This window comes from Callorhinchus milii, unplaced genomic scaffold, assembly GCF_018977255.1.
Source record: "Callorhinchus milii isolate IMCB2004 unplaced genomic scaffold, IMCB_Cmil_1.0 Scaffold3, whole genome shotgun sequence".
In the NCBI taxonomy this organism is placed as follows: domain Eukaryota; kingdom Metazoa; phylum Chordata; class Chondrichthyes; order Chimaeriformes; family Callorhinchidae; genus Callorhinchus; species Callorhinchus milii.
This window is the reverse complement of record NW_024704744.1, coordinates 37,015,705-37,041,551: the sequence shown is the minus strand read 5'-3', so window position 1 is coordinate 37,041,551 and position 25,847 is coordinate 37,015,705. Positions and strand designations below refer to the sequence as shown.

At 41.2% G+C, this 25,847-nt stretch overlaps 1 protein-coding gene across 1 annotated transcript in view; it reads left to right on the top strand.

Moving 5' to 3' along the window:
• Window positions 1–996: 996 nt before the first annotated feature.
• Window positions 997–25,847, top strand: part of LOC103182604 — a 45,926-nt gene continuing 21,075 nt past the window's right edge. Inside the window, exons 1-7 of the mRNA XM_042332838.1 lie at window positions 997–1,222; window positions 12,601–12,830; window positions 13,279–13,481; window positions 15,188–15,314; window positions 17,806–17,900; window positions 18,506–18,677; window positions 22,664–22,773. Coding sequence (XP_042188772.1) covers window positions 12,617–12,830; window positions 13,279–13,481; window positions 15,188–15,314; window positions 17,806–17,900; window positions 18,506–18,677; window positions 22,664–22,773 — 921 coding nt within the window. The 5' untranslated portion in view covers window positions 997–1,222; window positions 12,601–12,616. The remainder of the gene's footprint in view (window positions 1,223–12,600; window positions 12,831–13,278; window positions 13,482–15,187; window positions 15,315–17,805; window positions 17,901–18,505; window positions 18,678–22,663; window positions 22,774–25,847) is intronic.

Here is a 25,847-nt window from a genome sequence, read left to right as displayed (position 1 = left end):
ACTTTTTACACTCCCCATTCTTCATTGCTCAGCGTCCAGCCCATTATTGTGCAGCGCTCTGAGACATTACCCTACGTGGAGGGTCCTTTATTACTGTAAGCTGTTATTGTCATTTGGGGCACCAGAATTGGCCTAGCATCCGTAGACAAATAGGACTGACCACTATTCAGTGGGCTCTGCAGGAAAGTCTACATTGAGTTAGACTAGGATTAGGTTAATTTGTACTGCCCTCACAGCCAATGTTTAGATTCACTGACTCAAGGAGGGAACTGCCCTTTTTTGGTTTCCTGGCACAGGATCAGGAAGGAAGCAGTCATAAAAAAACACATTTGATACAGGCCCTTTGTTGTCATGAGGAGATCTAAAACCTCTTGACACTACTGAATGGAAACCTGACCTGAGCTGGGGGTTGAAAGCTGAAGAGGGTGGAGATGATATGACCGACAGCATGAATCAAAAACGTATGTGTTGAGGCAGGCTTTAAAAATGAGGAGGGTGGGAGTGAGTTTGAGGGACTCCATGATGACGTTCCAGAGAGCGAGGGGCAGAATGGCTGAAAGTTCACTCATTGATTGTGGAGTGGATAGAGTAGAGGAGATGAAACCGGCCTGTGTTATAGGGTGGTGTAAGGCCATTGAGGGATTTAAAGGTGAGAACAAGCATCTTGAACTTGATCCACTGGGGGTGATGCTAGCAAGTGGAGCACAGCGAGGATTAATTTATCCAGATGATTGTTTGACAGGAAACCAGGAGAAACTTCCCTTTTCATATGTGCCAAGGGATCTTTAATGACAGTCAGGACTATCAGTTTACTATCATTTGAAGGATGGCAACAGTGCTTCCAATTTAGGGCTTAAACCTACAACCTCCTGATGAGTGTTACCAACGGAGCCAGGCTCACAGATTATAAGTTTGATTCAATTCGCATTAAACTGATTTTGGGTGAAGGAATATTTATGAAGCAAAACTGCTTTGAAAAATCTGCATGGGCACAAAGAGGTTAAATGTTCATTTGGCAAGAGGGATGGTTGAACCCTTAAGTACATATTGCAGACAATAAACTTCAATTTACAATTATACTGCCACTTCCGGGATTTTCTCCAGCTCTATACAACTGCGTATGAATAGATGAAAGCATTTTTCAAGGTGCGGAATAAAATTAGTCCAAGCGCTCCAGTTTTTAACTTATGAATACATGTGCGAGGGATTGAAAGATTTTGGGGTAAGTCTGAAACTTTTCTAAGTAACATTTTGGCAACAGTGCATTCACAAATTAAATAATCTATCGAAACGCATGCACCTAAAGATTATTTTTGTTAAATCTGTAATCAGAGTAAATGTAAACACAGAAAGTATCATTTTATCTGAAGTCCCGATGGCAAGATTCGTAAGATATTACAAATGAAGTTATATTGAATACAAAAGACGAAAGACTTTCATTAACACAGGTAATGAAACAAAACTCGGAAAAAAGATACAAGATAAGGAACATTGGTAGATGATTCATATCTCAGTGGGCTGGGCCCGAGAATTTACAACTGACGAAGTTAAAAATGAGTTAATGTCAGTATCATGAGCATTGATCACATGCTTCAGTCATCGTCATAAATTATGTTTATACCACAGAACTAGTTAATATTTAAAATCCAATGTTACAGTTTTGTTTTCCAATTTTTCCCCTTTCCCCTTCATGAAAATATTTTACTTTTTTTCATTGGTTAGTCTGGCTCCTCAGTTAGTAGCACTCTCGCCTCTGACTCAGAAGGTAGTGCGTTCAAGCCCCATGTCGGGACTTTGAACTCAGAAGGCCTAGGCTAACTCTTCAAAGCATTGCTCAAGGTGAACTATCCTTTTGGAGGAACCACCCTTCAGATGAAACAAGATCTGGAAATACCTCAAAAAACTCTATGCGATTCGTCAAACATGACTTCCCTTTTGTAAAGCCATGTTGACTTGGCCTAATTATATTGTGCTCCCCTAAATACCGCACTACCACATCCTTAATCAATAATTCTAAAAATTTTCCTATCACTGATGTGAGACTAACTGGCCTATAGGTCCCCATCTTTTCCTTACCACCTTTTTTAAACAGCGGTGTGACATTTGCGATCTTCCAATCCATGGGGACGGTTCCAGAATCCAAGGAATTTTGGAAGATCAGACATAAGGCCTCCACTATCTCATAAGCTGCCTCTTTGCCTGGGATGCAAGCCATCCGGACCAGGGGATTTGTCACTTTTTAGTGCTAACAGTTTCCCTAGCACCAATTCTCTACTGATGAAAATTTCCCTACGTTGCTCCCTGTCCTTATACCCTTGGTGCATCTCTATTGTTGGCAGACTTGTTGTGTCTTCTAGGGTCTCTGACTGAAGTGGACCTACATTTACACTCACTAGCCTATTCCTCTTAATATATTTGTAAAAACTTTTACAATCAGACTTAATGTTCCTAGCTAGCTTACCCTCATACTCCTTTTTCTCGCTCTTAATTGGTTTTTTAGTTTTATTTTACTGGTTTCTAAAACTCTCTCAATCTTCAGATTTGCTGCTTTTCTTGGCAGTTTTATCAGCCTTTTCTTTTAATTTGATGCTTTCTCTAACTGCTCTAGTTAGCCACGGATGAATTGCTTTTCCTGTGGTACTCTTATTCCGCAAGGGAATATGCGACCGCTGAGAATTTTGCACTACAACCTTAAATATTTGCCATTGTTGGTCTACATTTTTACCTCTTAATCTTATTCTCTAGTCTATTTTACCTACATCTTTCCTCATACCTACAAAATTAGCCCTATTTAAATTCAGGATACTTGCCTTGGATTTAACTATCTCCCTCTCTAACTTAATGCAGAATTCAATCATATTGTGACCACTTTGCCCAAGAGGATTCTTAATACCTACACTGCCAACGAGCCCTGTTTCGTTACACAAAACAAGGTCTAGGATGGCCTGTCCCCTCGATGGTTCCTCGGCATGCTGCTCTAGAAAGTTATCTCTCATACACTCAATGAACTCTTCTTCTGACCTACTTTTGCCATTTTGGTTTTCCCAATCTATGTGGAGATTGAAATCGCCCACTATTATCGCTTTACCTTTCCTACATGCTCCACTGATTTCTTGATTGATACCCTGTGCTATATTGTGATCGCTGTTTGGGGGTCTATAAACCACTCCCATTAATATTTTCTGCCCTTTATTATTTTTTATTTCCACCCATATTGTCTCGACCTTCTGGTCATCGGATTTCAGATCCTTCCTCTCCACTGCTTTTATTGCATCCCTAATTAACAGGGCTACCTGTTTTCCCACAGTGCCTATCTTTCCTGTAAACTGAGAACCTTGGAATATTTAACTCCCACCCTAGATCTCCTTGTAATCATGTTTCAGTGATGGTTACTAGATCATACCCATATGTGTCTATCTGTGCTTTTAATTCATCAGTTTTATTCCAAATGCTTCGCGCATTCAGATATAACATTTTCAATTTCCTACCATTTCCTTTACTCTCTGATTCCTTATCTACTTTGCCAAACTTCTTACCCCTAGTTAACATATTCCTGTTATCTGGCATGCTATTCTGCACTGTCATCTTTTTCTAGTGCTAACTTATGGTTTCTCTTCCCTATATATTCCCCCCCTTTACTAGTTCAAATTCCTATTTATTTCCCTGTTAATTCGTTTAGCTAGGACATTTATCCCAGCACGATTTAAATGCAGCCCTTTTCTCTGAAAGAGCTCTCTTTTCCCCTAATATTCGTGCCAATGGCCCATAAAAAGAAACCCCTGAGTTCCGCACCACTCTTTTAGCCATGCGTTCAAGTCCTTAATTTGTTTGTTCCTGTACCAATTGTCGTATGGTACAGGCAGTAGTCCCGATATTACCACCTTCAATGATCTCGACTTCAATTTGGACCCCAGCTTTGCGAATTCCCTTCTCAAGTCATCTTGGTCTACTCTACCGATGTCATTGGTACCTATGTGAAGTACCACCAACAGATCCTTGCCCTCATCTTTTAAATTGTCCTCTCGCCCTGCCGAGACATCCTTCACCCCGGCCCCAGGGAGGCAGCAAAGCCTTCTGGTCTTCTGGTTGGCGTTGCAGATGATTGTGTCTGTCTGCCTCATAGTCTCATCCCCAATGACGACAACCATCCTGGGGCTCTTTTGCCCCAGTGTTAGAGGTAGTTTTTCCTTCCACCTCACCGGCTTCCTTGTCGATACAAGTTCCAAGGATCTCATACCTGTTGTTCAAGGTTAATGCCGGATTTACTACCACTCTTTCCGTTGTCCCCCGACCTTCTGACTGTCTATTGACCTATCCTGACCATAATCAATGTTGAGTGTATATTCCCTCAGGGGAGTGATTGGTTGCAGGATGTAGCTATCCAGGAAGCACTCACTGTCTCTGATACTCCATAGTGTCTGCACCTCGGATTCCAGCTCAGCCACTCTGAGCTGGAGCTGCCTCAGTTGCAGACATCTTCTGCAGATGTGGTCACCCGGGGTTAGACTGCCCTTCATCAGCTCCCACATGTCACACTCCTCACATAACACCTGCCACGTCATCGTCACCTCTTCTAACTTGAGTTAGTTAATTAATTAGGTTTGGTTAATTAGGTTTTAACTCAATCAAGTTGATCTAATTAAGTTGATCAGGTTAAGTCCGTGGTGTGTGATGTGTTGATAGTTGTTAGTTTACTGTTGATACTGATGTCGCTCTGACGTCACTTTTTAATTTTCTCGCTGGTGTTTTAACCTCTGACACGGCCTGCTCACCTCGCCCCGCCCCTCGCTCTTGTGCCGCTGACTGGCTGAATGTATAGATGTATAGAAATGTAAAGATTTTTAAAATCATTTCACTGTCTTATTGTATATAATTGATACAAACATAATAATCTGTAGAACAATACTTTAAGAACATTTTCATACAATAACAAAGCTTGCATTTATGCTGGATGGCATCTCCGAGTGCTTTTCTTAAGCAGAATTTAACACCTCCCCAACAAATTACATCAAATAAAATAGTGCTTTTAATCACTCAATTAGTTTCAAACCAATAAGAACTTGTAAATTCAAGAAATTAATAATTCATATCATAAATGTTATGCAGATATTTTGGAAGTATGTCCTGCTGTACTTTACGATATTCTCGGGTAAAAATTGTGATGACATTGAAATAAAGTGAGCTGCTAATAATTAACACATTGACAGGTTTTGGGTATGTTAGAGGCAAATCCCTGGCCCCCGCCACACTTTTCAATGGTTGAGCCAAGAACTCATTCATACTGTTCTTAGGACTTCCTGCTTGTGGGTCAAAGCATTGGTCTGTGGGATACCAGCTTAGCATAACTAAACAAAACAAATCAGAGTTAAGCAAGTAACCACCTGCAATCTGCAAGCCAAATATGTGGGAAAGCTGCGAATATCAGATTCCAACTCCAAGAGTCCAAAGCTAAACAATTAACAAACAAAGTGCAAGCATACACCACCAGTAGATTGCTCTGATACTTACACTTCCAGCAGAACTGGATGATCCACTTCACCCAAACTATACGTGTGAAAAATATGTGTTTATAATATAACAATTATCACAAAACAGCAAACGGCAGTTTTCACCCCATTTATTTTAAAAATGATTGAACATATATTCCACCTCATGTTTCCTTCTGACATTTGCTTCTCTCTCCTAGTGAACAACAATTTGCAATTATATGCCGTAAACCCCCGGGTTAACAGATTGCGGGTATCCAGAACTCGTACCTAGGTTGACTGGACCCTGAAACCTAAAAATTAAACAAAAATTCCGCTGACCACATGTAAACTCCTGCCTCTCCTAGCACACTCCCACCTCACAGTGCTTGCTGGCCTTCAGTGGCCAGGCATATCCACTTTGACTCAGTTTCAATCCTGAGAGCAGAAGACAGCTTATCACTATCTTCTGCTTGCTTGCAGGATTCAAGCTATTAAAATGCCGGTATCTGCATTTACTGGCATTTGTCAATGCTGAAAAAAGACATCTCCAAAAAACTCTGGTATATGCTGGTCCAGGCATTGTAATTACATTTAGCTGGAAATTCTGGATGTGCAGTGAGAATATAATGAATATTTACACCATGCAGAAGTATTGTAGTATATAGTTATAGCAGGATATATGCGTTTCAATGGCAAGATATTGAATTTGTGCAATGTTGAGCAAAACCTGTATACTACTCTCTTCATAAATAGACCGACGTGTTTAATTCGAGGAGGCCTGAGTTGAATTAAATTCATCCATTGATCCAAACTAGTCCAATTTTAAACATGTCTTATGAGTCCAGTTATAGCACTTAATTTAAAGTTAGCATCTTATTGGCCAGATATCTGCTTGTGTTTGCACTTTGTACATTACAGGCCATAAATTGAGAGAAATNAAAATAAATATTGCCAGTTCTCTAATGTTCCCTGTTTTCTGATGATTAGGAGATAATCAAATTAAAATGTTTTTTCTGATCATAAGAATAATAATCCTTGCATTTTTTTTGTGCCTTATCACATCATCGAGACATCTCAAAGTGCTTCACAACAACAACCACTTTCACTTACGTAGCAGTCTTCACACGGGATAGTGTCTCGGAGCATTTCACAGGATATACTGTAAAGTGATGTCACTGTGTGCATTTTGTGGGTGAACATGGCAGCGAATTTGTACACAATTACCTACAAAACGTTGTGGAATAAGTGACCAATTTTATTTTTGAGGGATTGTTGGCAAGAATACCAGGAGAAACTCCCTCCTCTAGTCTAAATGTGAGAAAATTTAATCTGAGAAAACTCACATTTGTCCCAATCATTGAACCATTTAAAAAGCTAGCTCTGAACTAGATGTACGCAATCCTCCCTCCAAAGTGTTTGGTAAAAAGCACCTGATACTTTGGGATCACTTCTGCCTACTTGACTGGACTTCAAGCTTCACCACATCAGTTGAGTGAGTAGATATGCTTGTCCACAAGCTATATTTGTCCTAAAACAGTACTTGACAATTGCACAGTGAATCAGATATGATATCCCAGTCTTATTGTGTAGCAAGATGTAAAATACTGATAATCCATGCATTTTGATATAGTGCCTTATCACACCATTGAACGTCTCAAAGTGCTTCGGAGAATGTACTGTATAGTGACTGTATATCTTTAGGCAAACATGGCTGTCAATTTAGTTCTGGGAGATTGTTGTCCAGTATACAGGGAGAAATTCACTTCTTGTTTTGAATAATGCGATAGGATCTTTAAAGTCAACCTGAGCAGGCAGACAGGGCCTCAGTTTAACTTCTCATCTGAAGAACACCCCTTCAAACAATATAGCATTCCTCACCACTACACTGGAGTGCCAACGTAGACTGACTTGGGGCTTGTGGAGTCTTGTAGCTCAGTGGTTAGAGCATTCGCTTTGCAAGCAAGACACCTGGGTTCAATTCCAGGCAGGGCGAAACCTTGGGCAAGTTTCCTTACTCCACACGCCTAATAATAATCCCTCCAAAACCAAAAACAATAATAAATTGGTCATTTTCAATCTACGACTGCTTGTGGGACATTGCTGTGCGCAATTGGCTGCCGCGTTCGCCCACAAATATACAGTCAATTCACTTTACAGTGTGTTCTGTGAAGCGCTTTGGGACGTCCTCCCGACGTGAAAAGTGCTATATCAAATGCAAGGATTATTATTATATTATTATTATTATTACGAAGGGTGCAATGTAAATGCAAGTTGTTGTTGATCAGTTACTATTGGTTAAAAAACAAAAACACAACCCCTTATGCATGAAATGTTCCTTGCAATGAACTTATGTGACTTTAAAACAGCTTCATGTGATTTTTATGTTGCATATAACAGCCCACCGAGGCAATATAAAAATGGAAATGTTTTCTTCTGTGATTTTCAAATGATGACACACAGTCACAGCACTTTAGAATATATCATGTGAAACACCTTGAGATATCTTGCCAATATTGTAAGGCACTACATCAAACGCAAGGATTGTATTGTTAGATGTTAGAAGCCAAAAGAGAAAATGCCTCAGTGTCTGAGCAGCTTCTCCTTTGAAATAATAAGGCATTGTACAAAGGTACATAATTTCTTTACAACAACAAGAAGATTACATTTGTATAGCACCTTTCATGTTGGTAGAACATCCCAAGGTGCTGGACAGTGTACAGCTTTTCAGACCCGAGCTGGGGTCAGGGGAGGAGAAGGGAGCGGAGGGGAAGTGGGGTGGCATGGTCGAAGAAGAGGGTCTTGAGGCGGGACTTGAAGGAGGCTAAGGAGGGGGCGAGGCGGAGTGATTGGGGGATGCAATTCCAGAGGTTGGGGGCAGAATGGCTGAAGGCCACTCTGGTGGGGTGGTGGGCCGGGTGGGCTGGGGAACGTGGAGCAGGCCAGAGCCGGCTGAGCGGAGGGAACGGGCGGGTTGGTAGGGGGTTAGGAAGTCGCAGAGGTAGGGTGGGGCGAGGCCATGGAGGGCTTTATAGGTGAGAACCAGGATCTTGAACTGGGTCCTCTGAAGGATAGGGAGTCGGGCGAGAATGGGGGAGATGGGATCACGGAGTTTGGTGCGGGAGAGGACACGGGCTGCAGAGTTCTGGATTATCTGCAGCCTGTGGAGGAAGGAGTTGGGAAGGCCGACAAGAAGGGTGTCAGGGCAGCAGTGATCCTGGAGTTGAGGGTGAAGACAGAAAGATAGCCTGCTCCATGTCTCACACCCGACCCGCCCTACCATCGGTGGCTGGGCTTTCAGCCTCTCTGCCCCCACACTCTGGAACTCCATCCCACGGTCTCTTCGCCTCGCTTCCTCCCTTGCCTCCTTTAAGGCTGGTTTGAAGACCCTTCTCTTCGTCCGTGCCTTTGGTCTCCCTCCCACCTCTCTGCCTTCCCTCACCCTTACACCACCCCTCCCCCATGCTCGGGCCCCGACAGCTGACTGTTCAGCGCTTTGGGACGTCCTCCTGACGTGAAAGGCGCTCTATAAATGTAATTTTGTTGTTGTTGAAAACCTTCCTTTTCGACTGTGCTTACAGTTACCACCCTGCACCCACCCCCCGTGGCCACCCTCCCCATCCACCCATCGCCCCCCCACCTCCAACTCGGAGTCAGGCTCCACCACTGTTAAGCACTCTGAGACACTACCCTCCGTGAAAGGCGCTTATATAGGTGCAAGTTGTTCTTGTTTATGCTCTGGCACTTCTCTACCTCTCCGACCTGTTTATTCCTATCTTCCTGTCTCTATTTATATGAAAAATTAATTATCTACTACATAATAATGCCAGATGCTTCAGTGAATATAAGACAATAATCCAATTGAGGGGTTCAGATGAGGAATGTAAATCACTCATCTGATGTCACCTGAACCCCTCGATTGGATTTCTCTTATAAGCCACAGAGATATATCTAGTGTCTCTTATTTATAATTCTCTACCTTCCATTTTATTTTTTTTTTATCCTTTCTTCTGGTAAAAACGGCTTTCACAGAGTAGGGACAAAATCACTGTTGAGTTATGTGATCTTTCACGTTTGTGACATATTTACAGTGTAGGTTGTGAAAATTCCTCCGGCCTGGTCTCCAATACCAATACCTGCTGCCTCCACTCCGTTGCCTCCAGCCCCCCATTTATCCCTCACCTCTCCGCTCCATAAGTGGCCATGCTTTCACCCACTATGCCCTGAAACTTTGGACAATCTTCCTCAATCGCTCCACCTTGCCCCTTCCTTCCCCATTTCAGATCTCGCCTGAAGACCTCCTCCTCAACCGTGCCTACAGTCACCATACCCTTTCCCCCCACCTGGGTTTCAGGTTCCGCCACTGTTAAGTGCTCCAAGATACTACCTGGGTGAAAGGCACTATATAAATGATTCTAAGCGATTTCTGTAACCAAAAGGATGCAAAGCTGATCAATAGTACTATTCCCCATCACAATCTACTTTTGAAGAAAAATTTGATAGTTCAGCAGGATTTCCAATTCCAACTGCAGATTACATTCATTTGCAGGCAAGTTATATGAAATGTCTGTTTTATTATTATTATTATTAAGCCCACAGTCTTCTGACTGAGAAACAAGAACGCTACCAACTGAGCTGGCCATGTGACTTTCGCAACAGATGCATGCACCATGTCATCCGAGATAGATATTAACCATTTAATGCATTAATTAATTTATATCTATCTTCTATACTAATAAAACAACAGTATCTGCTGTCTGTCTGTCTGTCTGTCTGCACTTCAAGAAGGATCTCAATAATCAATTGATATAGAGACATGATTTATACCTCATCGGAAAGATCTTGCATCTAGGAGTGTCATGGGCATATTTGTTTTCGATATCTCCTATCAGTCACGAATTGTGACCTAAAATGTATTTCCGTTTTGTGGTTTTCACTTCAGTTATACCTGGTGGCCACCAAGTTAAAGTGACGTTGTGCATCATGCATCACAGAGCACCTGCGTATGCACGCACCCACTACAGTTACGCCTTGTGGCCGCACGGGCTGACTGAGGCGCTATGGCATCCTGCCTCACGGAGCATGCATGTAGCCAAGCGACAGCAGGAACAAAATAAAGAACACGCATAAAGCTAAGCCATGGCAACAACAATAAAATTACATTTTTAAAGCGTCTTTCAGATCAGGAAGATGTCCCAGTGACTATAAGTTATACATTTATATTGATCATTATAAAGATGCCTAAGCAAAACTCAAACATTTCAAAGATAAGTAAAAATGCTAGACAAAAGAGAGAAGGCCCATTAAATGAAACTGAAGAGCAAAGAACAGTGCAGCTGCACTTCATTGCTGAAAAGACTACAACAACGTGCCAAAGTGAGTTGCCCACACAAAGAACAGCATGGCCAAAATGAGTCCTTCTCCAGGAGTCTTCCCAGATGAGTATAGATAAAGATGAAATGTCTGTCTGTCTCTCTCTCTGTGTGTCAATCTACATTCCATATTGTATCCTTTGGTTGCAAGCGTAGTTGCAACAGGTACAGCTAGTATTACATAATCTGTGTCCGGTAGCGTATCAACTAACTCAACTATCCTTTCTGCCGCACATCTGTGCCATGACCCGCTCTGCCTTCCCCCACATCTGCAACATCGCCCGGCTCCGTCATTGTCTCACACCGCAGACCGCCGAAACCCTCATTAACGCATTCATAACATCAAGGCTTGACTATGCAAACTCCTTGCTTGTCAGCCTCCCCGACTCCTCCCTCCATAGGCTGCGGATCATCCAGAACTCCTCTCCCACACCAGGCTCCTTGACCCTATCACCCCCATCTTCGCCCGACTCCACTGGCTTCCCATCACACAGAGGATACAGTGCAAGATCCTGGTCCTCACCTTCAGAGTCCAACATGGCCTTGCTCCCCTACCTCTGCGACCTCCTAACCCCCTACCATCCTGCCTGCTCCCTCTGCTCAGCGGGCTCAAGCCTGCTTCATGTCCCCCGCCTTGCCCGCACCACCATTGTCGGGTGAGACTTCTGCCACTCTGCCCCCACCCGCTGGAACTACATCCCACAGTTCCTCTGCCTTGCCCCCTCTCTTACCACCTTCAAGACCCTTCTCAAGACTCTCCTCTTCGACTGTGCTTTCGATCACCCTGCTTCCCTGCCGTCCAACCTCCCCAATCCTGATCTCTAGCTCGGGTCTGAAACACTGACTGTCCAGCACCTTGGGACATCCTCCCAATGTGAAAGGCGCTATACAAATCTAATTTTGTTGAGGTATCAGTTAGAGCACTCATTCGCAAGTGAGAGGACCTGAGTTCGATTCCCGGCAGGGCAAAATGTTGCAGGGCAAGGCAAGTTTTCTTACTCTACATGCCTCTGTTCACCTAACATTAAGTAGGAACTCGGTTCTTAGTCAATTGGTGGATTGCTAATCCCAGGGTAATAATTCCTTCCAAATTAAAAAGATAATTTAGTCACTCAATCCACGACTGTTCATGGGAAAATACTATGCTCAATTGGTTGCCATGTTTTGCCCACAAAATACACAGTCAATTCACTTGTTATTATATTCTGTGAAGCGTTTTGAGACATCTCGGATATGGATAAGGCGCTATATCAAATAGAAGGATTATTATTATTACTAATATTATTATTATTATTATTAAAAACATCAGTTGGCATTTTGTCAGAAAACTCGACATCCAAAAGCTCAATCTTTCATCCTCAATTATGGAATTCAAGTTACTTCAAAGTGTAGGGACAAAATATTTTACACATAGCATCAGCAACAGGGTTATCATTTAAGCCCTTTGAGATGTCCTTCCAACATGAAAGACACTATATAAATTTAAATCTATTGTTTTATATTGGCCTCAGGAAAGTATCTGGAATATATTATTTCAATTATTTCATTGATAAAGAATTGCAAAGAATTTCAACCTTTTACATGAATATCAGAAATATCACAATTAAGTGATCCTTTTCTAGCAATAGGTCTTATTGCTTTAAAAAACAAATTAATGCGTCCATCCAAATCCCTGACTGTCCAGTGTTTTGGGCCATCTTCTCGACATGAAAGGCGCTATACAAATGTAATTTGTAGTTGTTGTTTTACTGTATTTTTTCCAGTTCTAGGACCTAATGGATGAGTGAAAATCTGAAGCTACTGAAGATATCTGTATGCTCATTGCCAATCTTCTCCATTTTTGTAAACATGTCTGAGAAAGCAACTTGCCAACGTTTTCAGTACAAAGGCTGCAACTTTCTCTCCCCTATCTATACCATAGAGCACTTAGAAAAACTGGAACATTTTGAAGTAAGGGACAGTGATGTATTTGCAGTGACGTACCCCAAATCCGGTAAGAAAATTTATCTCTTACCACTGCTTAGAAATAGGAAAATTGAATTGTTATGATTAAGATATTTAAAAAGTATATTATATAGGTTAGATAGATATTGGGAACTAAGTTTTGGTATTTCCTAACAGGAAGTCCTGAACAAAGCAAAGGCCCGATGGCAAATTATGACAATCTATGAAATCAATCTCTTCGTAGTTCAGTTACCTGGGGTGAGCGGGTGGGGGGAGGGGTGTTGTATTTACAACTGAATTTACATTTATATAATGGAGTACTTTTCATGTCGGGAGGACATCCCAAAGCGCACTAAATTTACAGTTACTGGAAGGAGCGCCATTCGCCTGCCTCAGATTCCATATTAAAGAATGCAGTCTAAAAATACCACTAAATAGACATCATTAATATTTGGCAGTTTGTTTTAATACCATTATTTGCTTCTATCATACTTCAGGCACCATGTGGATGCAGCAGATTCTGAGTTTAATCTATTCAGATGATGACACACCAGCAGTACAAAGTAAATCAGCAATGGAACGCGTCCCTTGGATTGAGCTCCCAAACTCAAATTTTGAGGTGCGCCAATCACCTCGCCTGAGTGTTACCCACTTACCCTATCATCTGGTTCCAAAAGGTCTGAAGGACAAACAAGGAAAAGTAAGGAAACTAATAGATGTCTTCAAACTTTACATTGTCTTTTTTCCTCTCTGTTTCCATTGGGCCAATTTTCTTCATGTTGTACCTTTACAATTTACCAATTACCAATTTACAATTGGATATACGGTATTTTCCATTCATAGAAATTTTACAGCAAGGAAGCTATTCAACACACTGCCTAGTCTCAACCTGAAAGGCAGCTTTGTCTTAAATTCTAAGATTGTGCAAAATTGTGGGAAATTCTTAAATTTTGAGTATTACTTTGGAAGCCAATCTTTTAAATGTGGCTGAAAAAAAGCTTCCAAATTTGGATTGAATTTAAGAATTTCTGTACCATCTTATCTTAAAATTTAAGACAACATTTAAATTTATAGGCTAAAAAAAGGTGGAATTTCTGGAGTATTGTGTCTGTGCTGGTATTTGCACCCTTACCAGAGCTAATGTGTGTCAGCTTGGCTGAGTGCTAGCAGTCTTGCCTCTGAGTCAGAAATTGATAGGTTCAAGCCCACATTGGGACTTAGAATCAGGTAGTCTAAACTGACCCTCTAAGGACTGTGTTGTATTGTTAGCGGTATTGTTCTTCAGATGAGACGTTAAACCAAGGCCCCGTCCGCCTCTTCAGGTGGACATTAAAGATCCCATAGCACTATTAGAAACGAGTAGGGAGTTTTTGGCTATGGCTCCATGGCTCTTTGTGGGTCATTGCTGTCATGTCATTGTAACTGGCTGCCATGAATTACCCACAAAGTACACAATACACTTTACAGTTATCTTATAAAGCACTTTGAGATGTCTCGATGACGTGATAAGGCACTACGTCGAATGTAAGGTTTATTCTATGTTTTTATCTCCTTTTTTTTGTCAGCCAGGTGTCTGACACATGTGGAATCCAATCACCATGCTTAAGAGTATCCAACCCAAACTGAGAATTCCAGGTATCCCACTAATACATGGAAATTCCAGAGATAGATTGTTGGAATCAAACACCTACTCTCTCCCTGGAGGGACATATTCTGCTTACCTAATTCCAGAATGTATTAGGCGCAGTTTGGCAAGAATGTGGATTGGGGAACTGTGGAGTCTAATCAGCTAAAACCAAATAGCTTGTCCGACAGTATTATCTACTATTATCCCATACTACTGCTTTTTCTTTGTACCTCTTAATATTATTTTCCTTCAAGTATTCCTCTAACTTCTTTTCAAATGTGTTCATGGATTAGTATTAAACAGCTATTCGTGATACGGCATTATACTCTAATAGCATTCTGTGCAAGAAAAAATCTTACGAATATAGCAGTGAGCCTGTTCCACCAGTTTTGGTCAGATCTATGTAATCCAAGGACCCCAACCTTCCACCATAAATATATCTACCATCCAAGTTTCTGCTACCTCCTAGCATTTCGCATCAGCAGCTTTCTGGGATAGAACATTCAACATCTCCATAACCCTCTGTGTGAAGAAATACCTCCTGACCTCAATTCTAATTGTTTTAGCTCTGATTTCAAGGCTACATACCCTTGGAATAGAATTTAGAGGCAATAAATTCATTTTATTTTAGTTAGATTTTGCCTTTCAATGTAATATTGTAGTAATTTTCCGATGACTTAACAAATGCCTTTAACAACTATAGTATCAAAATTGAATTTGTTATTTTGCTTAATTTTAGGTGTGCATTGCACATATAATTGATCTTGTTTTCCTTGCAGGTTATTTACGTCGCTCGAAATCCCAGAGATGTATTGATGTCCTTGTACTACTTGCATAATCATCTTAGCACATTTGAAACACCGAAGAGTTTTCAAGACTTCATGGAGCAATTTGTAGATGGTAGAGGTAAATATTTAGTCCTGTAGAGTCCTGTGGAGTCCTGTAGCTCAGTTGCCTTGCACGCGAGAGACCTGGGTTTGATTCCCAGCAGGGTGAAACCTTGGGCAAGTTTCCTTACTCCACACACCTGATAATAATCCCTCAAGAAAAAAAACAAGATTAATTTGGTCACTTCAATCCACGACTGTTGGTGGGACACTGCTGTGCGCTGTCTCATTTTGCCCACAAATATATAGTCAATTCACTTTACAGTATATTCTGTGAAACGCTTTCAGACGTCTAGAAGACGTGAAAAGTACTATATCAAAAGAAAGGATTATGATTATTATCCTTATTTAGCAATTGTTGTTATGTGGAGTACTTTATAAATGTTAAATAAAAATGTTGCTATTCTAGTTTTCTAAACTTGGGCCCAAGAATGACAGAGAGTGTTGTTCAATAGCTTCTTAACATCCTTTGCCATGTGAAGAGCAGCCACCTACCTGTTGAGCTCTTAATGTCCATTAACTTCAGGAAAGGGTAAGAGGAGAAAAATGGAGGAAAGAATTGGAGAAGGGAAAAGGATAATAATACTATTTCTGTCAAGAAAAAGCTGAGACTTATACTTGTTTCAAATATGAAATGTGATAGTCTATCAATGAGTGATTGCCTATAATTTCACGAGATCTAATCAGTGTCTATTACTTTCCTTCTATTTTTATATCAACCCACAACTCTTTTCCGTGTGATAGTTAAATTCATTATAAATTGAAGTAGGTAAATTGTTCCCTACAGCAATTTACAATTGCAAACCAAACCTCTCTGGCTTCTCCAACCTCCACAACATCCCCCGGCTCTGCCATTGTCTCACACTGCAGGCCGCTGAAACCCTCATACACACATTTATAATATCGTGGCTTGACTATGCAAACTCACTGCTTATCAGCCACACCAACTCCTCCCTCCATAGGCCTCAGATCATCCAGAACTCTGCACCCCATGTCTTCTGTCGCACCAGGCTCCATGACGGAATCACCCCCATCCTCACCCAACTCCACTAAATTCCCATCACACAGACGATAATGTTCAAGATCCTGGTCCTCACCTTCAAAGCCCTCCATGGTGTTGCCCTCCTCTACCTCTGCGACCTCTTAACCCCCCTATCATCCTTGCCTCCTTCAAGACCCGTCTCAAGACCCTCCTCTTGGATTGTGGCTTCAATCACCCTCCTTCTCCCCCTTCTTGCCCCACGGCCCTCCACCCTCCCCGAACCTGACCCCCAAGTCGGGTCCGAAACACTAATTGTTCAGCACCTTGGGACGCCTTCCCGGTGTGAAAGGCGCTATGCAAATGTAATTTTGTTGTTGTACGTTGTTGGATCAAGATTCCATTTGGTTCCAATCTTTCAGAAAAACAATCTTACCTGTTTCTTAAATGAGTAATGTATTCTGGCTTCAACCCCCTAGCCGGGAACCTATTCCAACTATTGATTATTGTTTTATATAAATAAATGCTTCTTGATGCCTCTGCTAAATTTGTGTTCTGCGACGGTTCTCACCCCTGTGTGTAAACCCACTATGTGGAACCCACGTAGTGTACTAGGTGGCCTCTGTGTGAATCCTTCTCCATGAAATGCAATTCCCCCACTATGTGAAAACTTACCTTATGAGACTCAACACGACGAGAAGGTTCTACCAGTGCTTTATAATTCTGGCAAAGGGAAGCTTCCATCAGAGTCCTTTCCACAGACTAATGGACTGTGATGTAGGCTCAACCTGTATATGTATCCTTTGATTTGGACAGATACTCGAGAAGCACTTTCAAAAAAACTCAACAGTATTTTTATTGATTCTTAACAAATCCTATGCCCTACTTAAACTACCCGATAAATATGAAAACAGTCGAAACATTGGAAGTACAAACTCTAACACACTATAACTATACAGTTTTCTCTAATGTTAATAAACACAGGAAAAAAACAATCATGACCTGGAAGACTTCTCCTCAAGTCAGGCACATACTTTGATGAAATAAAAAAGGTGAAGAGTGACCCCAAGTCAATCGAACTCTCTCCTTTTAAGTACTTTAAGCCCAACCCCTTTTGGAATGTATCTAATAATACTTTTCCCTGCCAGAAATATAAAGTATTTCTATGTCTCCGCCCCCTACCCTCGATCCGTATGATCTTGTTTCCCACAGTTTTGTTTTAACTCATGTCCAAATTCCAGACTTGATCTCGCCAAAGTGGTATTGCTTTAAATTATATATTGTCTATGGACCGTACATGCACTTAACATTAAGCAACTTATTTTAGCGAACCACGCATATATATTGAAGTCGGTAAATTGTTCCCTACAGCAATTTACAATTGCAAATCAAATACAAAATAAAATAATAACACTTCACAGTATATCCTGTGAAATGCTTTAAAAGGCCATCCCGACATGAACGAAGCTATACCAATTGTATAGATTATTATTATTAAGGATTATTATAATTTATATATTTTTTCCGGCAGTGGAATTCAGCTCCTGGTTTGACCACATCAAGGACTGGTATGATCACAGGCACGAGTTCAACTTTCTGTACATGACTTATGAGGACATGAAGAAGGTAATCGAATGATTTTTCAAGATATTGTATTTCTCCACTGACCCAGCCCTATGCCATTTCTACTGTGTCCATTGTTTTATCACTTTAAGTAAATTAATAATTGGAATTCAATCAACATGGCAACACTCATTTACTAATCTCAAATGATCACGTGCAAACTGAAAACACAGGCTAAGGAAAAACAATGAATAAAAATTGGTTAGCATTACTTCCAGCTTTTAAGCTTTCGAGTGATAGGCTAGTATAGAGGTCTGAGGCCACTCAATAAAACATTCTTTGTAAAAACTATCTCTGCTTCAGTCTCCCTTTGTTTGTGTCGGTCTCATGCTACTCCTCTGCCTTCCTTTTGCTGCTCATGTCTCTCCCAGTCTATTGACATGTGAGTTTCTCTGTCTGTGATAACCTCCAACGACTGTTTGTGGGACACTGTTGTGCGCAATTGACTGCCAAGTTTTATCCACAAAATACACAGTCAATTCACTTGACAGTACATTCTGTGAAGCGCTTTGAGACATCTTGAAGATGTGATAAGGCACTATATCAAATGCAAGGATTATTATTATTAAATAATACCAGATTAATAACTATTCCATTATGTCCAACAGGATCTAAGAGGAGCAATACAAAAAGTATGCAACTTCCTCGAGAAGCACTTGGATGATAAAAAGCTTGACACAATTGTAAAACAATGTACCTTCAGTACCATGAAAGCAACTCAAGTGGTCAATTACGAAAAAACCCCAGACAAATCTCCGGAAAATGCATTCTTACGAAAAGGTAATTATTTGTTGAAATTACTCAACAATTGGTTTAGGGGAAGAAGACTTATAATGTATACAGTGTGTATGCACTCCAATTGGATCATCCACCTGTCTATCAACCCATCCCATGGACCGTCTGCCTGTCCATCAACTAATCCTGCAATCTCGTTGGACCATCTTACTAATCACTGCCTTACCAGACCATCATACAGCTCGAGTCTGAATTTAACTACTTAACTGATATGGTAATATAGCCCAGCATGCTCTTTGCCTTGTTTATTGCTGCCTCAAACTATTTTGACATAGTGAAGCCCTGGGATGCTGCCCAGTGTGGAGAGTGCTATATAAATGCAAGTTGTTGTTGTTGAATGATGAGTTAACTAACACCCCAAGATTCCTTTCCACTTCCCCTAGGCAGCTCCTATCCCATCCACAATACATGTATTTCCTATTTTTACTTCCTCTGTGCATTTCCTCTATGCACTTGTAATCTGTACTATTGTCATAAGAAAACACTCAAATGAATAGGCGATCTAACAATGTGATCTGTGATCTAACAGGCGATCTATCTAATTGTTACAGATAATACTTGTAACTTGAGTTTTTATTGCACAGTAAGGCTATGGTGTTAACAAGCGCTGTGTTTTTATAATTTTTTTAATCAACGGGGTATCTGACATGTGCAGAAACCTATCACTACGCTTAAGAATATCCAAACCAGACTGAGTTTCCACCCTGTAAATTCCTGTGTACTGTAATGGAATGCAGAGTGGAATTTTAGCCAGCGTACTACAGAGCATTAAAGGGACACTAGTGCTAATTGAGCTGAAAGTAACATTTGCCATTTTGATGATTGGGTCAAGCTATCAAGTCAGACTATTTGCAGGATCAATCATTTCTATGATTAACAACATTAAAGTTACCATAAAGGTGTTTGATACAAGTATCAGTTGTTTGTGTTCCTCATACAAAAGGTAGTTATGTACTACAAATTGACAGATTAAGCTTGAAGGCATTATTGAATGAATGGAAGATCATGTGAGACAGTAACATTATTTGTTTTGCCTGAAATAAGCCGTTCTTTCTCAGGATTGGGAGCTTGAAGGTGGACATTTCACAGACTAAGTGACAGCGATGTGGCATGTTGTTTCTGAAAAACACAGTTGTATTCCAAAGGGGCAGCTCAGGATTCTGGATGACCTAATTGCCTAAAATTAAGTGCAAAATACAAATTGATTCTGAGTGAATTTTCTGAAAGACAAGAGATTAGAAGAATTCTTTCCTCTATCCTCAATCCACAGTATATGGGGAATAAACTCTCAAATACAGTTGTGATCTGTTGAATAACTCCATCAAAATAGAACTGGATAAAATTAGAATTTACATTGATTTAGCACCTTTCACTTAATGGGGAGGAGGTGGAGTACCACAACATTTATCAATTCTGGTTGGCATTGGAGCAGAGGGTGGGAGTTGAGAGGAGGGGGGATAGGGGAAAGATGATTGAAAGTGCGAACAAAGAAGTATGTTTTGAGGCATACCTTGAAAGAGAACAGGGAGGGAACACGGATCTGGGAATGGAGTTCCGGAGAGCGGGTGCTAAGTGGCTGAAAGCCCACTTGCTCATGGTGGGGTAGATAAACGGGGAGCTTCGGAGCAGACCAGTGAAGAGAACAGGTTGGTTAGTGAGGGTGAAGAAGGTTGCAGAAGGTTCAGTTCTAACGAAGGGTCGTGGACCTAAAACATTGACTCACTTTCCTTTCTCCATAGGTGTTGCTTGACCTGCTGAGTGTTCCCAGCGAATTCTGTTTTTGTTGCAAATATAGATGAGTGCAGATATAGTCCTCAAGCCTCTGGGGAGAGAGTGCATACTCCATGGCAGACAAATGGAAATCATACACATAAACTCTTAGCACCTCTAACAATGCTGCATATCGCACCCCCACCCATTCCCCCTCCATCAACTATCAGTGGATTGGAATGTTCAATGTCCACATACGGAGCTTGAATCCACAATTGTTGACTCGGATGCGAGAGTGCTACCAACTAAACCAAGCTTCCATCTCCCTGGCATTTGAATTCAAATTCAGGTTAAAAAATTAGATACATTGGTTACTCATCTCATTGTTTGTGCCACATTGCTGGTATAAGTTAACTGCTGTATGTGTTTACATGGTGAACACTTGGAAGCTTGGCTCGGTTGCCAGCACTCTTGTGCTAAGTGTACAATAAGGTTTCCAACAGTTAGTTCACATTGACCGTTTTGATAAAAAGAACATGCAAACAAGAGGATCCCCTTACTCCAAAGTCCCCATTCCAATGAAATAAATGAATACTGGAATGCAGGCATGTACATGGCCAGAACAGATCATTCTAGCTTGTCTCAAAGGAGGAAAAACTGAATTAAGAAGGTAAATAATCCGACATGACTAGTTCTGATGGCCTTTAGTTGAACTCATCACCAAATAGCTGTCTAATTCACTCTTAAATTTGCTGACACAATCTGTCTCTGCCCATCCCTAGATTGTTTAATCTAAAGGTTCTCCAGTCTCTTTATAAAACTCTTTGATCTGAACTGTCTGTGCAATTCAGAGCTCAAATATATGCCTCCTTGTCCTAAAGCTTTTCTGAGAAATCCTATTAACACTTGGGACGTCCTCCCAATGTGAAAGACGCTTTACAGATGTAATTTTGTTGTTGTTATCACAATTACCCAGCAGATTTCTATGATAAATATTTGAACAGTAAATTTGGCCATTAAAACTTCATAAATATGTTGGATTTCCACCCTAGTCTAGATTTACTTGCTTTATGAGGCATTTCATATCATCTAGAATTTGACAAATTCTTAACTGCAGCGTTAATTTTGAAGTTGTTTTTTCTGTAAGTTATTTTAAGAGCTACAGAAAAAGGACTTCAAGGTTAAGAGCCAATTTAACATTTTGCCAAATTCTGGACACTCTGAAACACTAGGAAATACAGACCCAGGTGGAATTTTTGCCTCGATATTTTTGAAATTGGCCTGTTATATAGACCATTTGTTTAGTTGATATGTCAGACAGATTTAGTTGGGGCACTCTCGCCTCTGAATCAAAAGTTGTGGGTTCAAGCCCCACATTGGGCCATGGAATTCATATAGTCTAAACTGGCACTCCAGTGCCTTGTTCTGCACTGTTAGAAGTGCCTTCTTTCAAATGAGACGTTAAACTGAGGTCCAGGTTGATGTTAAAGATTCCATGGCATTATTTGAAAAAAGAAGGAAGTTTCTGTACGGCAAACAATCACCCAAATAAAACATATCATTTACTTCATTGCTGTTTGTGGGGCATTGCTGTGTGCTATTAGCTTCTATGTCTAAAGCACTTTAAGGCGTCTTACCTACCTGCCCGTACCCTCCGTTCCTCTGGCTCTGGTCTGCTCCACATCCCCCGCCCCAACCACCCTACCATTGGTGGCCGGGCCTTCAGCCTCTCAGCCCCGAGGCTCTGGAACTCTATCCCCCAGTGCCTTCGCCGCCTCCTCCCTTTCCTCCTTCAAGGCCGGTCTCAAGACCTTTCTCTTTGACAGTGCCTTCAGCTCCCCTCTCGACTCTCTACCCCCTCCTCGCTCCCACCCTTCCCTCCCCTCACCCTGACCACTTCCCCCCTGCTCGGGTCCTGACCCAACTGTCCAGTGCCTTGGGACGTCCTCCCGACGTGAAAGGCGCTCAATAAATGCAATCTTGTTGTTGTTGTTGTTGTTGTTGTTGTTGTTGTTAATGATCTGAAAAGGCACTATATTCAATGCAAGGATTATTATCACTAGTTGTTTCTAATTAAACTCATTTTATGAAACTGTCAGAATGCTCTTTTACACAAAAGGCACAATATAAACTCGAGTTGTTGTTTTTCATTTTGAAATTTCAATTCTCCTCAGACTTTCAATTTCAAATTGCCTCAGATTGAAATGTTGAGTCATTCTGAATATTTATTCTCCTTTTTACTTTGTTTTTTGTCCCTTCAGGCACATTTGCAGACTTGGAAAAACATTTTGCGGAGCCTCAGATTGAAATGTTCAACAGAATTTTCCAAGAAAAACTGAAGGATTCTCCTTTAAGATTCTCCTGGGATAATATATAAATAATTTTAAAAATACAGATTAGCAGCATTTCATAGAGGATGGGAGGGTCAAAATAAGTGAAGATCGATGTTCACAAATACAGGCAAATGATTTAGTTTGATTTGTTTGACTTGTAGTGAAGCAACTTTTTTTATGATTTACGATTCTGCAAACCCATAAACTATAGTATTGAATCCGATGAAAAAGGGAATGAGCTTCCAAATCAGGAGAAGTCTTAACCACTCGATGCTAATAGAGATAAATCTTGGAACAAGGTGACACACCATTCTATTCAGGAGTTTCTCGATTCAATTATGAATAAAAGTTTAATGAGATTCAGAAGAACTGACGGAAATTGGAATTATTGGACCATTTACAGCCACACATACTTGAACATATTATATTAAAATAAAGTTGGTTTCAATTATTCCTGATCATACCATGTGTTCAATGTTTATTAATTTCCTATTCTTATTCACTTTGGATTTTCCTCCCTGCCACAAAGTTCACCTGGAGAAACAATTTGACTTCCTTCCATAGTTGGTTGTTATGTGATAAGTTAACGATAAATCAATTCCGCTTCAGTGTGAGGAGAAACTGTGAAGGGAATGTGGTAAAGTCACTGTGGTTAAAAAAAACACAGTCCCTTTAAAAGTGGCCAATTTTATTATTGTGCTTTTTTCTTGAGGGATTATTATCAAGCGTGTGGAGTAAGGAAACTTGCCCAAAGTTTCACCTTGCTGGGAATTGAACCCAGGTCTCTCATTTGTGAGGCGGGTGCTCTAACCACCGAGCTACAGGACTCCTGATCCCCCTGTGCCCCATTTTACCAAGTTACTTCTCTCTTCTGGAGGTGTGGAGGGGGGAGGTGTGGAGGGGGGAGGGGGTGGTGGGATGGGGAGGAGGGGCAGGGGGTTGATGGGGAGTGGGGGGCGGCGGGGCCATTTTTTAAAATGGTCACTCTATTTATGACTGTTTGTGGGACACTCCTGTGTGCAATTTACTGCCAAGTTTTGCCCACAAAATACAGTCAATTCACTTTGTAATATATGCTGCGAAGTGCTTTGAGGTGACTCAATGACCTAACGAGTTACCATATCAAATGCAAGGATTATATTATATATAAATGTATTTTATTATTCACTTTCTAGTTCTAAACGTAGCAATAATGGAATGAGAAAAGAGCAATTAAGCCTATCAAGCTCGCCCATTCCCTTGCCTACTCTATCACCAATTTCACCGAAATCTCCTGAAAGCTCTGCAAAGAATCTGCCTGAACCACACAAAAAAAATCCAAATACACTCCCATCTGCTGAATGGTAATGTTCAAACTTAACATCCTGCTCTCCACAAGCCAACATTCCTCTCCTTGACCCCAGGAGTACATTGTATTCCATGGAGTATTTCCATCCACAGAAAACCCTATGAACACTGATAGTCCCCTCAAGCAGATAATGTTCCCAAATTTCAGTTAAGGAGTTCATTGCTAGTTTGCTTTTATTGTGAGCTTTCCACATTTGCACTGGACCCTGCTATCAGAATAAAGCTCCTTTTCTTTGGTTCTACTGAGGGCCTTTGGATGAAACAATAAATTAAGGTTCCAGTGGACTTTAAAGATGCCATGGGATTATTCAAAAAGCGAAGGGAGTTTCTCCTGGTGCCCTGTCCAACACTCCACCAAATAAATTGGGTCATTCACTCCATGACAGTTTGTGGGAGCATTGCGGTGCACAAATGGGCTTCCACATTCGCCCACAAAATATGGAGTCAATTCACTTTACAGTATCTTCTGTGAAGTGCTTTGACGCGTCTCAACAATGTGATAAGGTGCTATATCAAATGCAAAGATTTCTATCATCATTAAATACACTCAGTCTCCATAGCCTTGTCCCGCTCTTCTTCTATGACCTATGATAATCCCTCCAAAACAATAATAAATTGGTCATTTTCAAACCACGACTGTTTGTGGGAAACTGTTGTGTGCAATTGGCTGCCGCGTTTTGCCCACAAATATATGGTCAATTCACTTTACAGTCTATTCTGTGAAGCGCTTTGAGATGTCAAGAAGACATGAAAAGCGCTATATCAAATGCAAGGATTATTATTTTTGTTATTATTATAACCATTACTGCCCTGTCCACTCTCCATTCAGCAAACACCAACCTGGTTGGATCAAAAGCAAACTTTGGGGTTTCAATATCTATAAGCTCCCTCTTGTTGACATCATCTGCATATGTATGTGGATGAAACACAACTCTATCTCTCTACTTCTGTTTTTGTTTCAGATTTCCAGCATCTGCAGTATTTTGCGTTTAGTCTGTCTCTCTGTCTCTACACTCGACTCTAGGACCATTGCTGACCTGACAGAATATCTATCAGACATCAACAACAACAGACTTCTCCTCAAGTGAGGCACATACTTTGATGAAATAAACAAGGTGAAGTGTGACCCCTAGTCAATCGAGCCCTCTCCTTTTAAATACTTTAAGCCCAACCCGTTTTGGAATAAATCTAATAATACTTTTCCCTGCCAAAAATACAAAGTATTACTATGTCTCTGCGCCCCTCCCCTCGATCCATATGATCTTGTTTCCCACTGTTTTGTTTCAACTCATTTCCAAATCCCAGAATTGATGTCGCCAAAGCGGTATTGCTTTAAATTATATATTGTCTATGGACCGTAAAAGCATTTAACGTTAAGCGACTTCTTTTGGCGTAATCACACATGTGCAAGCGTTCAACAAAAACAACAACAACAAGATTCCATTTATAGAGCGCCTTTCACGTCTGGAGGACATCCCAAGGCGCTGGACAGTTGGGTCAGGACCCGAGCAGGGGGGAAATGGTCAGTGTGAGGGGAGGGAAGGGAGGGAGCGAGGAGGGGGTAGAGAGTCGAGAGGGGAGCTGAAGGCACGATCAAAGAGAAAGGTCTTGAGACCGGCCTTGAAGGAGGAAAGGGAGGAGGCGGCGAAGGCACTGGGGGATGGAGTTCCAGAGCCTCGGGGCTGAGAGGCTGAAGGTCCGGCCACCGATGGTAGGGCGGTTGGGGCGGGGATGTGGAGCAGACCGGAGCCAGAGGAACGGGGGG